General features: G+C 37.6%; 1 protein-coding gene across 3 annotated transcripts in view; it reads left to right on the top strand.

Moving 5' to 3' along the window:
• The window catches only part of GTF2E1 (general transcription factor IIE subunit 1), a 36,557-nt gene that overhangs the window by 9,521 nt on the left and 10,857 nt on the right, over positions 1–16,179 (top strand). For all 3 annotated transcript variants that reach the window (XM_046003851.1, XM_046003848.1, XM_046003849.1), the window contains one exon: positions 13,302–13,503. In XM_046003851.1, coding sequence (XP_045859807.1) covers positions 13,302–13,503 — 202 coding nt within the window. The remainder of the gene's footprint in view (positions 1–13,301; positions 13,504–16,179) is intronic.

The raw sequence follows: 16,179 nt of genomic DNA, 5'->3' as shown, positions 1-16,179 counted from the left end.
TCAAGGTTAGATGATATAGAAATAGTTTTATATTTTTCATTTTTCATTTAAAATTGTGCAGCCATAATGCCAGAGAAAATTTTGAAGAGAGAAAAAAAATTACCCACAGAACCATTGTCCTTTTGCATATTACCTGTAATTACAATCATAGCCAAAGATAGTTTATGATCTCTTGGTTCCTTAATGTACCAAACTCTCCTGCTTTTATCTAGTGTTCAAAATATGTTTTAATAGGTGTGTGGTTTTTTTTTTTCTCCCTTAGTTTTCCTTTCTACCCTTTTTGGGCACTTTGATTTTATCTGTTTTTTGTTGGTATAGATAATGATGCTTTGAACACTTCTGTGTATATAGCATTTTGTTCCTGCTTAAGTTTTTCCTTAAGAATTCTCAGCAGTGGGAATAGTGGATGAAAGAATATAGTTTTATATTTCTTTAAAGGCATATATGATCCTGTAGTTTCTTCCAGGGCTGTGGGGGAGATAAATTATTAGGTGTTTGATTTTGAAATAGTTTGGGAGCCCCTATTACTGAATTTACCTAGAGACCCAAGAATCCCATTTTATTTTATTGTTATTTTTTATTTTTTTTAAGATTTTTTTTATTAGAGAGCTCATAAGCAGGGGGAGCATCAGGCAGAAGGAGAGGAAGAAGCAGACTCCCCATAGAGCGGGACTTGATCCCAGGACCCTGAGATCATGACCTGAACTGAAGGCAGATGCTTAACCAAGTCACCCAGGCGTCCCTGAGAATCCCATTTTAAATAAACTTTTAAATAAGTTAAATTTAAAAAAAAAAAAAGAATCTTTTAACTATGTATTTAATAAGATCTTAGGAATTTAGAGATTAGTTTATCTAGTTTAACTCATCAACTGATGTCTGGGTGGGTACACTTACACATACCTGTGTTTTGCTCTAGGGTTTGGAGGATCCTATAAAGTAATGAAGCTAGGGCTATATAGATTTCTAGGATGTTTACGATTGAATATTAAGAAAATATTCAGGGGCGCCTGGGTGGCTCAGTGGTTAAGCCGCTGCCTTCGGCTCAGGTCATGATCTCAGGGTCCTGGGATCCAGCCCCGCGTCGGGCTCTCTGTTCAGCAGGGAGCCTGCTTCCTTCCCCTCTCTCTGCCTGCCTCTCTGCCTCCTTGTGATCTCTCTCTCTCTCTCTGTCAAATAAATAAATAAATAAATCTTTAAAAAAAAAAAAAGAAAGAATATTCAGCTTGTTTTGTTTGGCTCCATGGAAAAGACTTAGAGAGACAGATTTTAGGATTAGTGTAAAAGAAGTCTTTAATAACTTACTGCAAAAGAAGATAAGTATCTCATAAATAACTTCTTTTTTTTTTTTTTAGATTTAATTATTTATTTATTTGAGAGAGAGAGAGAGCGAGTGTGAGCATGAGCGGGGGGAGAGGGAGAAGCAGGCTCCCCACTGAGCAGGCAGCCCGATGTGGGGCTTGATCCCAGAACCCTGGGATCATGACCAAGCTGAAGGCAGATGCCTAATCAACTGAGCCACCCAGGTGCCCCCATAAATAACTCTTTAAAGGAGCCACAATGTTGTAACTCTTCCACTGCTTAGTTCTGAGTCATTGGAAATTTCATGTGAACTCCATATCTACTTGGAACATTCATATATAAATTTGGGGTTAAATCATACGAGTCCTTTCTTGCCTTGTGACTGCAGGTGAAGCTTTTTGGTTTATAAGGTCAGTTTCTTGATCCCCATATCATGAAAATTCCTCAATTTCCTTAACCTAATATTTTTAAACTGTTAGGGTCCTGTGTTTGTGAGACTCTTAAAAAGACTTGTTAATAATACTTACATTCATATATCATGCTCCTTTTTCCTGTCTTCCATCTCTTTCTACTTAGGACAGGAGATGTCTCATAAGCAGTATTTTCAATTCCTGAAATGCTAACAACACAACCACACACACAAAAATCTTTCTAGGATTATTTAGCTCATTTTGCTGATTTGGAATCTTGCCCAGGATGGATTTATTAGAACATCATACTAGAAAGCTCAGAGGTGTGAATATGTTTTTTTTTGGGGGGGGGGGGAGGTGCTTATTAGAATAAGTTAAAAAATAAAAATAAAAAGAAGTTAGGGAAAGATTGTAAGGGACAAGTGCCTTCCCTCTTTTACCTGTCTAAAATCTTTAGGTCTGATGTTTTAAAAAATATTGTTGCTTTAATCTTGAGGATTTGAGGACTTTTTTTTAAATAATTTTTTTTGTGTGTATTTAATCCTTTTGTATTTTGATGCTGATTACATAGAAGCTAATTTGTGAAAGGTTGCTTTTTAGTTTGATGCTGGCATACAGTATTCTTTTGATTATTGTCTTTCAAATAGTTATATCAAAGCCACAGGTTTTTTGTTTTTGTTTTATTTTTTGCCTGCTCTGTGCATATTGAAATGGATTCAGTTTAGGCCTAATTTAGAGAACTTATTGCAGGCTTTAATTTTTACATAAGTACTATACTTCAGTTTGTTGTTTTGCCTCCCAGTCATAGTACATTTCTTCCCCTTTATAGTGAGTTCCAGAATCTGGGAATGTTGTATGATAATACCAAATACAGATGTGTCCAGTTAAGGGAGAACAGAAGCCAATTTCATTGAAGTTGAGTTTTAGAGTGTGTCATTCACAAATACATTTGAGCTCTTCTGAGTTGAAAAATTCATAAAAGCTGCTTTTTTTTTCATGCAAACAGATGAATATTTTACAGTCTTACGTGTTCTACAGTGAATTGTTAAAAGATAGTTTTTCAAATAAGTTTATTATAGTGAAATAATTATAGGAAATATATTACTATGTTCTTGTCATGTTTGTTGGTATTTTATAATAACAATTCCTTTTCCCATACGTTTCCTCTTGCCCAATTAAACTGAGGAAATTTGCTTTATGAAATAGTTTGGGAATTAGAATAAAAAGTGACTTTTGAGACTAGCATATTAATATATAAGCCCCTGAATATTTTGATTTATAAAAGTTATAACAAAGAACATGATGATGCTTTCAAAGAATAGCCTAAGAATGACTGTGACTTCTGAATATTAGAGAGTTGAGTGATTTTGGAGGATTCAAATTAACATTTGTTTTCTTTCTGCTAAAAATACATAACTAATATATTAAGGTAGATGTATTAAGAACTCAAATGGCAAACCTAGTTTTTCCACTCTGCTCTCCCACTCAGCCTAGTTCCCGTTCTCACCACCTTTCATTGTATTAACAACTATTGTTTTGTGGTTATTTTCCAGTTCTTCTGTCTTACATCTCCAACCCCACCTCTCTGCCCCCACACCCTTTTGAAGTCTAGGAAAGTAAAGTGATTTGTCATTAAATATGTTGTTGCTATATCAGCTTTAAATATTAAATTTTGATTAATTCTGATAGTATTGTCAGGGATTTTTAGGGTACTTAACTACAATTGAGTCCTTTTACATAATCATTGTATTCAGTGGACATGTCATTTTCAGAAGTTTTGTTTTGTTTTGTTTCTTTAAGCAATAGCTATGACAGTAAAGTGACGGTGTATTAGGATTCCAGAGTCTTAACTTTTATTCTTGGGTTATGGTAGTAATTATCACCTTGGGTGAATCCTATAATCATTCTAGGTCTTTTTTTAGCATGTGTAAAATGATAAGTTCAGTCTGTTCTATACCATATATGGTTTCTCTCAACTCTAATTTCAGAGCACCTTTTGTTTTGGGAAATAGTAGATATTTTAGGCTAGGGTTTTATCACTGCTTTTAGAAGGTGATGTTAGCCATTTGGGGTTAATTTGAAAACCTTGGTTAGGAATTGAAACTCTTGGTTGTAGTAGTATTTATGTAGGAAATATGCTCTATTTAATTAGGCCGTCTTCAGAAACACTTTGTGGCATAATGGAGAATAATATTTACAATTTTTTGTCAGTTTTATTTTCCCAAGATTCCAGTTCAGTCCCTTTCCCCATGTATATGTAACGCATGAAATATTCAGTGAGAAGGGAAACAATGTCCAAATATGCTTCCTAAGGTATATATGGTGGTTGGATTTATACAGTATGGTAAAATTAATCCCATATGTTAGTGGTATGTCTTGAAGTTTTATAATTTCCTCTGTATCTCATTAAAATCCTCAGAGTTCTAGTCCTAGTTACTTGGTTTTAACATGGAACTATCAATTGTCTTTTGTTTTATTTTGTTTTTCCTGCAAGTTTTTGAGTGAGGGGCGTTTGTTCAGTTTTTTTTTCCCACAGGATTGTCCAGTTAAGTTATTTTAGCCATTATCTCTTGCTTAGATTTTGCACTGTCTCTTAACTAGCCTCCATGCTTTCACTCTTGCTGACCGTATGGACTGATTGTCACAGTAGCCAGCGACCCTTCTTAAAAAGCATATTAGACTCTTTCACTCTTCTGCTCAAAACCCTCCAGAGGCCTCTCCCATCATTCAAAAAACGCAAAATCTTTAACAGAACCTATAAGGTCTTTTATCTGCCCCCAAATTTGGAGACTCTCTCTCTCTCTCTCTCATGTTCTCTCCACAACCATTTTACTAGCCATCTTATTTTTGCCTTGCCTGCACCAAGCATATCTTCACTTACTTGCCTTTTTACATGCCTTGTCTTCTGGCCAAATATCTGACTCCATTATAGCTATCAAGTCTCTTCTCACTTGCTTTATCAGAGGGGCCTTCCTCAAGTTTCTTGCGCCATAGAGTATACCCCTTTCCATTGTGCTTCTTTTCCTTTATCCTCGTTTTCTTTATTATACTTATTAACACCTGGTGTTATTTTTTTGTCTTGACTAATTCCCATTAGGATGTGAGCTCTACAAAAACAGCTCAGAAGATGATGGGTTAGACATAGAAGGTGGGAAATTTTAGGACATCAATCGCACTGTGCTAGTGAAGGGTCCTTGGACAAAAGGAGGAAACTGATACAAAGCGAAGGTAAAGCAGAGCTTTATTTTGCGCCAAGCATTGAGAACCAAACTGACCGGCGGGGGCTGCCTCTTACAGAGAGGGTGACCCCTCCCAGCCTTACAGACTAACTTATAGAGCAAAGGCCATGTGGTTGAGCCTGGCCACACACAGGTGGCCAATGAGATTGCAACATACAGAGAAAGCTGCACAGTCATGCTAGGTCACACACTGGTGGCCAATTGAATTACAAGTCACGCCATAGTAGCTATTTAAACTAGCCTATCACCTTGGTCAGAATTGGCGCCCAAAAGGCAGGGCCTGCATTCTTTGTCAGTCAGGGAGATAGTATGTGCGCTTTACTGATTGGATGTCTCCATCTGGCCTGACTTGTCCTTGCATCTGGGCTCTGTTATCTCTCCCTGACCTGACACGTCCTGGTATATGGGCTCTTTTATCAGGGGCTGGTCAGCCATATTTTACTGGTTTCCCAGACTTGTTTCTAAGTAAGTTCCTCTGGCAATGGGGTGGGGGGCGGGGGCAGGATCAGTTTAAGTTTTACTGCATAAACAACAAAATGGCTGTTCAACCGAGGTGAAATCACTAAATAGGCCCTTACATAGGGTGAGGGCTGTGTGGTAGCAGACATTTGCCTTTTGCTGTTTCCTGGGCTAGCCTTGAGGGTTTGGGCTGCAGCATGGCTCTAGCTTCAGTACTTCAGCACCTGTGCCATATCAAAGCAATTGGGCTTATTTTTATTTTATTTTATCTTATTTTTTGGTAGGAAAATGGCTGAGTAATCCAGTTGCAATTAATACTCTTTGCAAATCTTTGACAGTGAATTCTGGGCATTAGCTGATGACCTATTCATTGCATGTACTGGAGTGGAAAGGGAAAAAATATAATTTTAAATAATATCTAATTGTTTAGGGAGTTGACTCATATCTTCCACCCTTTTCCTCAATTATGATAAACTTCCAAAACATTTTCCTTTTTTCAAAGTAAGGAAGATAAACATGTTTTCACTTTGGTTTTATTTATATTTATTTTTCCTTGACTGAATATGCAGATAATTAAAATAAGTGTGATGTTTGCTAAAATCAATAGCATGTTAGAAAGAGTGAAGTGGAATACTTTGGCCAGCATAATAAATTTTCTCCTTCTGTGTTAAGCAAAAGAAAAACGTTTGAATTTTGTTGAACTTTTCTATTTTTTTATTCTTTCGTTCCTAGCCCTTCTCTCCCCTCCCTACTCCATCCCCCTGCCCTCAGTTTCATTTTTGTTCTTACATTTTTTTTTAATTTTGGGAGAAAGTTAAAATTGTATAAACCACTTCTTTCCTCCTCCCCACTCTCATGCCAACAATTAGGTCTCCATTTCTTTTCTCATTTTGGACTGATAACTTACCTTCATTAGAAGAGTCCCAAGTCATGGAGTTGGGGCATTCATATACTGTTGAAAGGACAACCCTAAAATATAGTTTGAAATATCTCTTTGTAAAAGATCTTTTTTCTCCCTACTTTCAATACCTATTAGTTATTTACAACTGGATGTATTTTGATCTTCTGGTGAACCTGATGCATTAAGACTCAGCTGAATAAATGCTGGGCATGTAATAGGCACTTAATGCTTGTTACAAATCCTTTCTTCTGTTTTATATTTTAAGAAATTAGAACCTATGTATATATATGGGGGAAGTTTGCTAAATTGTAGCTGGCTGGGACAATAGGTTGGGAAAAGAATGTGTAACTCAGAGTAGTGAAGTACATTTAGTTTTTGAGTCAGAAAGATTCATATTTGCATCCAAGCTTATTGATTTTTGTTTTTAAGTTATGACCTGGTAAACCTAAAACTGAGTTTTATTCCCTCGTATGTTAGATTTGGATAACACAGTTGGTACAGACTTGGCTGTGAAGAACACATGGGAATATTTGTGAATAGCTTTCTTAGTTCTTTTGTGGTTTCTGAGTGTAGATGATCAAACAAATGTGTTATCTTTGGACTCTTTTTCTCCTAATCCCATCATTTGTCCTGCTTTGTCTAAGAGTTGTTGTAGACTCATTTTCTCCCAGCTGCCACATTCTTACATCTAATTTGGATGTTCCCCTCTGTGTGGCTTGGTCACTGTTTCCGGTTTTTTCCTTCTTAATCTTGAAAGGAAAGATGTTACAGAGCTCTGAGTTTCAACTTGTTTCTTCTCTCATACTTAAGTAGTATAATCAATGCACACTACATAGTACAGATTGGTCCAGTTACAAGAAAAGTTGGGATATTTATCATATTGATTAGTTAACAGCAGCTCTCCACCAGAAGTATGTATTAAAATTCCTTGTGGAATTTTTAAAATTTATATTCCTGAGCCCCACTATGGACCTATTGAATTAACATCTCTGGAGGGGAGCCTGCGTATTATTTAAAAATTCCACTAGTAATTTTTATGTTTACACTCGGTGAAGAACTGGCTTGTTGGAAGACTATCTCAAGCCACTAAGGTAGATCAATATTTACAAATGGTAGTTTTGATGGCCTCATGTTCTTTCCCAGAATCCTTCAGTCACTTTTCTTTTACTCAAAAATCAAAATCAAAATGAGGCTTGGCATTGAAGACTCACTGTGAACACCCTAGTTTATCCTGTTAACTATGATTCTTTTTGATAGCTCTATTCCTACTACACCAAAACTGCAGTTAAGCATTATTTTCAACTGCTTTTCTTATGATGGTCAGAATGTCCTATTCTCCTCTCCCTTTCCTTGAGCTCTACAACAATTGCTTTCCGCTAGAAGTCGTATTCCTTCTTTGAACTCCCGAACACTTAAAGTACTTTATTTTAGGACTGATCTCACATTAGTCTCTAGATACCTTTCATCTCTACTAAGCTTTAAGCTTCTTGCTGATAGATTTTGTGCCTTTGTGTGTTCTACCACCACCTACTCAGTAGAAGGGAACTTAGTACATAGTGTGTGCTAAGCGCCACCCCCCCCCACTGCAACCTCTTATTTTGAGAAAGGTTATTTGCATTTTTTAAACCTTTTTTTTTTTTTTTCCAGAGAGGGAGGGAGAATCCTAAGCAGGTGCTGCACCCAGCACAGAGCCCAGTACTGAGCTTGATCTCACAACCCTGAGATCATAACCTGAGCCAAAATCAAGAGTCAGATGCCTAACTGAGCCACCCAGGCACCCCAAACTGATTTTCATTTTTTAATGTTCACTGAAACTTTAAAAAAAAAAAATGCTCTGGTTTATTAAGGTCATCTTAAGTCTTTTTCTGTAAAATGTAGAATTTCTTATTTTTTTTCTTGGATATCAGCCCTGTCCTTTTTTTTTCTTTTTTTTTTTTAAAGATTTTATTTATTTGGCAGACGGAGATCACAAGTAGGCAGAGAAGCAGGCAGAGAGAGACGAGGAAGCAGGCTCCCCCCTGAGCAGAGTGCTGGATGCGGGGCTTGATCCCAGGATTCTGGGATCATGACCCGAGCCGAAGGCAGAGGCTTCAACCCACTGAGCCACCCAGGCACGCCCAGACCTGTCTTTTGACAGGATGGTTCTTATTTACAATTTGTGTTTTTGTGATAAACATAGAACTTAAGATGTCAGGCTGTCTTTTCCTTTCATAATGTTACCCAGATATGATGATTGTTGGGAAACAGTACTTCATGATTTTGTCACATGTTATGAATGTCTTGCAAGCAGAGGTAGTGACTGCCTTTTTTCTGGACTATTCTTTTTCATGGATGTTTATTTAGCGAGGAGTCTCAGAAGATATATTCTCTCTAGAGCAAAGGGCAAGTTTGCTTATTGTTCAATATAATAAAAATAGAGTTTCCCTCCAGAGCACGTTTTCTTAGTGTCCAGTATCGTAAAGACAACATTACCTTCTAGAGCAAAGATAGGCATGTTTGTGCTCTTTATAAGAAAGTTGGGTTCCTTAACTTCAGGGTCCCCTGTAACGTAACCCACTGCATGTACAGTTGTTACCCAGCCCTCTTTGCATAACTCAGTGGGAATTGGGGCTCAGAGAACTGACACAAAAGCTGACACTGGCTACTGCTATTGCTATGCGTAATAAACTTCTTTATTTCTGACCTAGGAGTCTTATGTCTTTCTCTAGCATCCATGAAACTGCAAGGATAATTTGTTAACTTACAAGTAGGATAAAAATCTCAGATCTTCCACAGTTCTTGACAGTAATATAAAAGCTACTCTTCTCAGAACGGCAAAATAGGCCTTGCTGTAAATAACTTATTAAATCTTAAATCTAAAGTAAGCCTGGGTCTCTGGAAGCTTACTGGGATTAGGCTAGAATTCCTTAGACTACATACTATCTTCTCTTTCCCCCTTCTTTTATTTTCCGCAAAATCAGATCGAGTCAAGTTAGAGGACTGTTATCCTGAGATTTCCTTCTGTCAAATGATGATGTTAACTGTAATCTCCTTTTTTCTCTCTCTTTTTCCAAAATAAAAGCATTGCTATTTTATATGGAGGAACAAGCAAGCATGTTGATTTTTTTACTTAGCTGAAGTTTGGAATGTATGCTGTCTTCAAAGGAGAAATGGGATATTTGAGAAGATTTTTTTTTTATTTGGTTATAACATGACAATTTTAATGATAGATAACCTGATAAATTAGATAAATGAAATAATATGTTGGATGGTGCCAAATGTTAAGGGGGAAAAGGGGAAGACAACAATGCTGAAATTTTAGATATTGTTGGCTAAGGAAGCCTAACTGAGGTGATGTTTGAGTGAGGAACTGAAGTAAGTTAGGAGACTAGCCATTTGACTATCTGAAGGGAAACAATTCTGAGCAGAGTGAATAGTAAGTACAAAGGCTCTGCAGCAAAGTCTGTGTGGTGCAAGCCATTGAGGAGGCTGGGTTGTAATGCTGAGAACGTTAGTTCAGGGGATTATAGTATTACCGTTTGTCTTAGCCGTCTTTCTGTGTGCCTTAAGAGAACATTTGCTTTTTATGTTTATCTGTTAGGTATTTCATTTGAGGAAGGGGATTTTTTCTTTAAAAATAATTTTGAAAACTACTGAATTAGATAACTTTTCTGCATTATTCTCTAGTTTTCATTGATGGTCTCTGAAAGTGCCCATCCAACTTTCAATAGTGAACCTAAGTCCCACATCAGTGTGTTCTTTTTTTTTTTTTTAATTCAGCAGGTATTTGAACTCTGATTTAGACTTCATATGATTTATTTTTTCACTTTTGTGTGGATTATATTCTTTATGTTTTTGTTGAAGAGAAGAGGCTGAAGCAGCCTGGAATAGTTAGAGAATAAGAGAGCATACCAACTAAAACCCCTCTAGCCAAGTTTTCTAATTATCCTTTGTTACTAAATGTAAAAGCTGGTTTTCAGTTCTTGTTGACCTTGAAAATTAACACCATCCCATTTCTTCCTTGAGACATCCTATCCTTCTGGTTGTACCTTTTATCTCAAGGCTTCCTCTTTTTTGGGTTTATATCTTGATTGCCTGTGCTATTCACTCTTCTTACCTCTTTAGATACTCTGACTTACTTTTTAGCTTTAGTCACCTCTATGTTGTTGATTCTCCATCAGAATTTCTGTCTAAACCTCATTCTTGAACTCTAAGTGGTTATAAGAATTGGCTTCTAACATATCCATTTTGATGGCCAGTGGGCAGTATGGATTCAGATATCTAGAGCAACTTTTCATCTTTTCTCTGCAAAGCAAAAAGAACTTTTTCTTTCTCTATTTTGGTAAATAATATCCTTGTCTAGTTGGTTAAGCTAGAGTCTTTATGTTGATGTCCAGTAGTTAAAGACCATTAGGTACTTTGTACCCATAGGTAAACAAAGTTGGGTTTATTGATGCTTTCTGCAGCAAAGGAAGCCACATGGAGTACCATGGAGTTTCTTGGGAAGGCCATGCTTTACAGACTTAGAGAATTTGGGCTTTGATAGGTAATTTGGAGAGAATTCAGGGAAATGGTGGTGGTTTGCTTTGTATTGGGTACTGTCAGGAATGGGGATAATTCTAGGATTTGGGTGTCTTAATAAATCTTATATAGGGGATGAGGACAGGGTGAGACTAGGAATGTAATTGGTAAAGAAGCAACAGTCACTCACGGCAGGTGGGATTTTTTGGTGTGATTACACAGAGACCTTGCTTTTGTTTGTACTCTGTCAGACTCAGGCTCAAGCAGGCTTGGTTTTGCCTCATTTCCATCATAGACACAGAAGACTTCAGCTGATGTTGGTAACCTGTGAGATTCTGTCTGACAGGAAAACACTGCAGCCTAGCTATGAGTGCTGGGCCACCTCCTTGGTGTAAGGGACTGCTTTTCTCTCTTTCTCACTTATTTGGAATAGATATAAAGGGTCAGGTACCATTCTGGCAGCAGGAAGATGAATGAAGAGTATTTTAGACAGGGTATATGAGCAAAGAATTTTCATGATATTGGCTATTTATGTGAGAAGTGACAATGAAACTTACTCTACTTGAAATGTATCAATAGGATCTAGTGTTACTTTGAGTTAGAGATGCCTAGTCTGTTTACTCCTTACCAGGAAAAGGGGTTTAGAGCATGTCTCAATCCATGTATATTAATCACATATAGAGCTTTTTAAAGCTAAATGTTTGCATGCTTACTGTGGGCCAGGCACTAAGTACGTAGATTATCTTTTTTAATCCCTCAGGTAGATTGGGTTAGAAATGAAAGGTGCATATCTCTGGCATTAGGAACCAAACTGGAAATCCAAGTGGGGCTACTGGTATGGACTATTAAGTAATGTTTAAGAGTGTGAGTTTGGGTTTGACTCCTCTCTACCGACAATTAGTAGTTGTATGATCTTAAGCAATTTACTTATCCCCTTAGGACCTCTGTGTTTATACCAACCTCAGAAGGTTGGTGATAATTTAGTTAGTACAAGATATACAATAGCTGCTATAACTGCTTTTATTGACTCTGTGACTTTGGACCAGTCACAAAACTCAGTTCTGATGTCGCTTTATAGGTTTGGTATAAGGATCAAAAAGTATACATGGAAGTATTTTATAAACAGAAAGTACTATACAAATAAATATTAATATCTGGGATATTATCTTTTAAGTATTTGAATTTACTTGACAGGTAAAGGACTGTGGTTGGGTTATGATGTTTTGGGGCCAAATTATAGAGTATTAGGATGAGAAATTTAGATTTAATGTTGTTGACTTAAGAAATTCAGCCACCAGGGGCACCTGGGTGGCTCAGTGGGTTAAAGCCTCTGCCTTTGGCTCAGGTCATCATCTCTGGGTCCTGGGATTGAGCCCCACATCGGGCTCTCTGCTCAGCGGGGAGCATGCTTCCTCCTGTCTCTCTGCCTGCCTCTCTGCTTACTCGTGATCTCTCTCTGTCAAATAAATAAATCTTAAAAAAAAAAAAAAATTCAGCCACCAGAGGTGCCTGTGTGGCTCAATTGGTTAAGCATCTGCCTTTGGCTCAGGTCGTGATTCCAGGGTCCTGGGATTGAGCCCCATGTTGGGCTCCCTCCTCAGCAGGAAGCTTATTTCTCCCTCTCCCCCTTCCTGCTACTCTCCCTGCTGTGTGCACATTCTTGCTCTCTCTGTCTTTCTCTCTCTCTGTCAAGTGAATAAATAAAATCTTAAAGAAAAAAATAAATCCTGAGACAGACTCAGGAGCGGGGGGGATGAGAGGACAAAAGTGGTGGCATAGGAAACTGGAATTGGAGAGGGAGAACCTAGGGGTTCAAAGATCAGATTGAGGCAGCTGTTTTAGGCTAAATAATGGTGGCCTGGATTAGTGAAAGGACAGTAGACGTGAAAAATCTGAGGTGTTTCTAAGGAATTACTACAATTTAGTTACGAGTTGAGTGTGAGGGATATAGAAGTAAGAAAAATAAAGACTTCTTGAACTTTAACTTTGGAAATGGATTGGTTAAGTATGTTTAGGTATAAATGGTTAATAAGTTTGAAAAAACAGCCTTGTGACAATGTACAGGATGCTTAGGGACTTGGCTTTAGTTATTGTTTGGCTTTCCTTATAATGCAGGCCCCAATTTGTAATGCGCAAAAAGCAAGGCAGTTGGAGAAGGGTACAGGTTTCAGTGGTAAGTTGTAAAAAATTTGGTTTTAAGTATATTTAAGTATAAATATGTTAGAAATATGATGAAAAACTTTGCTGTGCTGCGGGTAGAAGTGAAATTACCTTGAAATGCTTAAAAATGATAGATGGACAGGTATGTGATAAATATTGATTGTAGAATCTCATTGGCGGGCACATTGATGTTCACTATAAAATTCTTTGAACTTTTCTGCATTTGAAAGTTTCAATAATAACATGTTAGAGGAGGACAGAGATACAACTCTTTGGTAAAAGCTAGTCTTGAGAATTTCTCTTGCTGACCTGATACTTTTGTTTCCTCTGTAGGAACTTTCCGCTGTACTTTTTGCCATACAGAGGTAGAAGAAGATGAATCAGCAATGCCCAAAAAAGATGCACGCACACTTTTGGCAAGATTTAATGAACAAATTGAGCCCATTTATGCTTTGCTTCGGGAAACAGAGGATGTGAACTTGGCCTATGAGATACTTGAGCCAGAACCCACAGAAATACCAGCTTTGAAACAAAGGTTAGTGTTGACCTGTGCTCTCACCAAGAACACTTTTAAGCTGGCCCTTGTTTTAACTCCAGTACTTTTGAGAGCCAGAGTGAATAAGTAATATACCCACGAGACTAAAGGTGGGTGTTACAGAGTTTCTCAATTTTACCACATTTGTCTTATTAACTTGTGCCTGTGATGAAATTTGTTTGTACTGAAAGCAGAATGGTGTGGGCCTTGGGCAAAAATCTTTAAATAGTCAAGTTTGACTTTAAGAACTCAGTCTGCTTGGACCCACTGCAAATCAGCCAATTGTTAGCTAATCCTAAACTGGAAGTGCCTCTTGGGGATATTTGAATTTTCCTAGCCAAGTCTTGAAGGACGAAGTTCTTTGAGGAATATAGCATTTGTGTGCTCACTCTCTCTCTCTCTCTCTTTTTTTCTTTACTTTGAAGCTTTAACCTTACATTCTTGTCTTAGTTTTCAGTGCAACTTCTTTGAGAGTAAAGTATAGTAGGTATTAACATATGGGTTAATACTTTTTACTGTGGCTCCCAGTTTTTATTTGTGTGCCTTAATGTTTGAATTACAAAGGTCACCTTGCTTTTGGCCATTGAAAGTTGTTTATATTTGGAAAACATAAATGTGGGTCAGGGAGTGTTCTACTCTGCCCCTTTTCTGGTGCCACCTTGAGACTTACAGTTTATACCTTTCCATAGAACTCAGTGTTGTAACTGTATGGTTTCCAGGAACACTCTCAGTATTGTATATGCTGTGGTACTGATGTTATAGAAAAGCCAATTCTGGGCAGTCCTGAGCAACTTGAGTTTCTTTTGAATGGTTAAAAACCATCCAATTGTATAGAAAGTTTTATGTCTATATAAGTTGTTATGAATTTTCTAGCCTCGTGTCATGGATTAGTTAGGATGCCTTTATCTGTGATAACAGAAAACCAAACCAGAATTAAACAGTAAGAAAAACCTGTCTGCTATCACCAGAAATGCTGAGGTAGTGTAGTTCAGAAGTAATTTCACAGCTCAGTTACATACTCAAGGATCTAGATTTGTTCCGTGTTTATGCTCTGATGAACTCAGCCTATTGGTTTTCCTCTTGGGACCACAAGAGGGGCTAGCCTAAGATGGCTATGTCTTTCTTTCTGCAAGTAGAAGAAATGTCCAAATGTAGAAAAGGGAACTGTTTCTTCCTGTTGTCCTCTTTTAAGCTTGAAGGAGGCTTTCCCAGAGGACAACCTTCATCCTACTCTATCCCCCATTGTCTCACCAGCCAGAATTGCTGCATATGTTTATTTCTAAACCAGCATCTGGCAAAGGAAGTGAGGTCACATGATTGCTGCTTAGACTAGGGAGGGTTTACCTCTTAGGGCTGGAGAAGATCCCTGAGTCCTTTGGAGCAAATAGCCATTAGTATTTATAAGATTAATAAGCAAAGAAAGAAAGAAACCACAATTGGTAGGCAATGAATATCATCCACATCACAGATACCTTCTAATTTTTGTACTGGTCATTTGGTTTCTTATCAAGAAGTATTTTTTCCATCTTTTTCTGTTGGCTTAAGTAATACCATAACCCTGACATAGAAGTCTATGAGGAAATTGATTTTACAAAAACATAAAATTTTCCAAGCCTGTGGGTTATTTCATGTTGAAATATGCTTCAACATTCTCTGATTGTTTTCTACACAATGTAAAATACATGTGAATTATTCTTGTTTCCTCCTCTAAATATAGTTATTTTCCTGTTTATAAAGATGCTTTCCCATTACAGCAGCATTCATTCAGCACACCACCGACATCCCATCTCTAATATTCTCCTCCTTACACAGTTCATCTCCCATTCAAGGATCTGTATTTATAAAAATATCCCTCACTCCATGCCAGAGACAAGTCTTGGTGGTACATCAATCCTGGAGGTGTGATAGTAGCTCTGTATCTAGTGACCTGGTTTCTCATTAGGAATGATGGTTACTGCAAGGATGAAGAAGAATCAGGAAACAGAGGAAACAGACTGATCAGGAAAGGCTGACAGGTTGGTCACTAGGGAAAAAAGGCAGAAATGGAGGCAGGCAAGAGAGCTAGAATGGAGTAGCTGGAGCTGCCAGCCAGAACTAAGTCCCGTTGCATTCATGTGGTCAGGAGAAGGACCATTGGAACTAGCTTAGAAGGTGTTACCTTGGCTGAGATGGTCTCACCAAGCATTTGACAAGCTCCACTGCTTGGATATGACATCCTGGAAATGGTATTGATTTAGCCTTTCTGCACTGTAGGATCAGCTTCAGAGCGTAACAGTTGTATAATAGCCGTCTTGCTTCCGGTATAAGAAAAGAAACATCAAATAGGATGGCATGAGAACTCAGAGATGATAGTAATTAATTGATTAAAAAAAACCACGTGACTTCATTTTTACTTGGGTTACTGATCTGTAACCAATTAAATTCTAGCTTATCCCTAGATTAGAAACCAGAGGCTGCCTCTGCAGAACTCTCTGTAGTCTTAACTCAAGAGCTGATGGACAGTTCCAGCCTTTCAGCAAGTCAGCCCATTGGTGATATTTAAAGTCTTTCTCTCTCTTAAATGGAATTTTTTTTTGTCAGCAATCTCTCCTTTTTTGTCATCTCTTACCTAACACTCACCTTAAAGATCTTTAAAATTTTGGTTTTGAAATATTCCTCCCTCACCCCTGAGTGAGT

The sequence above is a fragment of the Meles meles genome, chromosome 4 (assembly GCF_922984935.1).
Source record: "Meles meles chromosome 4, mMelMel3.1 paternal haplotype, whole genome shotgun sequence".
NCBI classification, from domain to species: domain Eukaryota; kingdom Metazoa; phylum Chordata; class Mammalia; order Carnivora; family Mustelidae; genus Meles; species Meles meles.
This window is presented reverse-complemented; position numbering and strand designations above follow the sequence as displayed.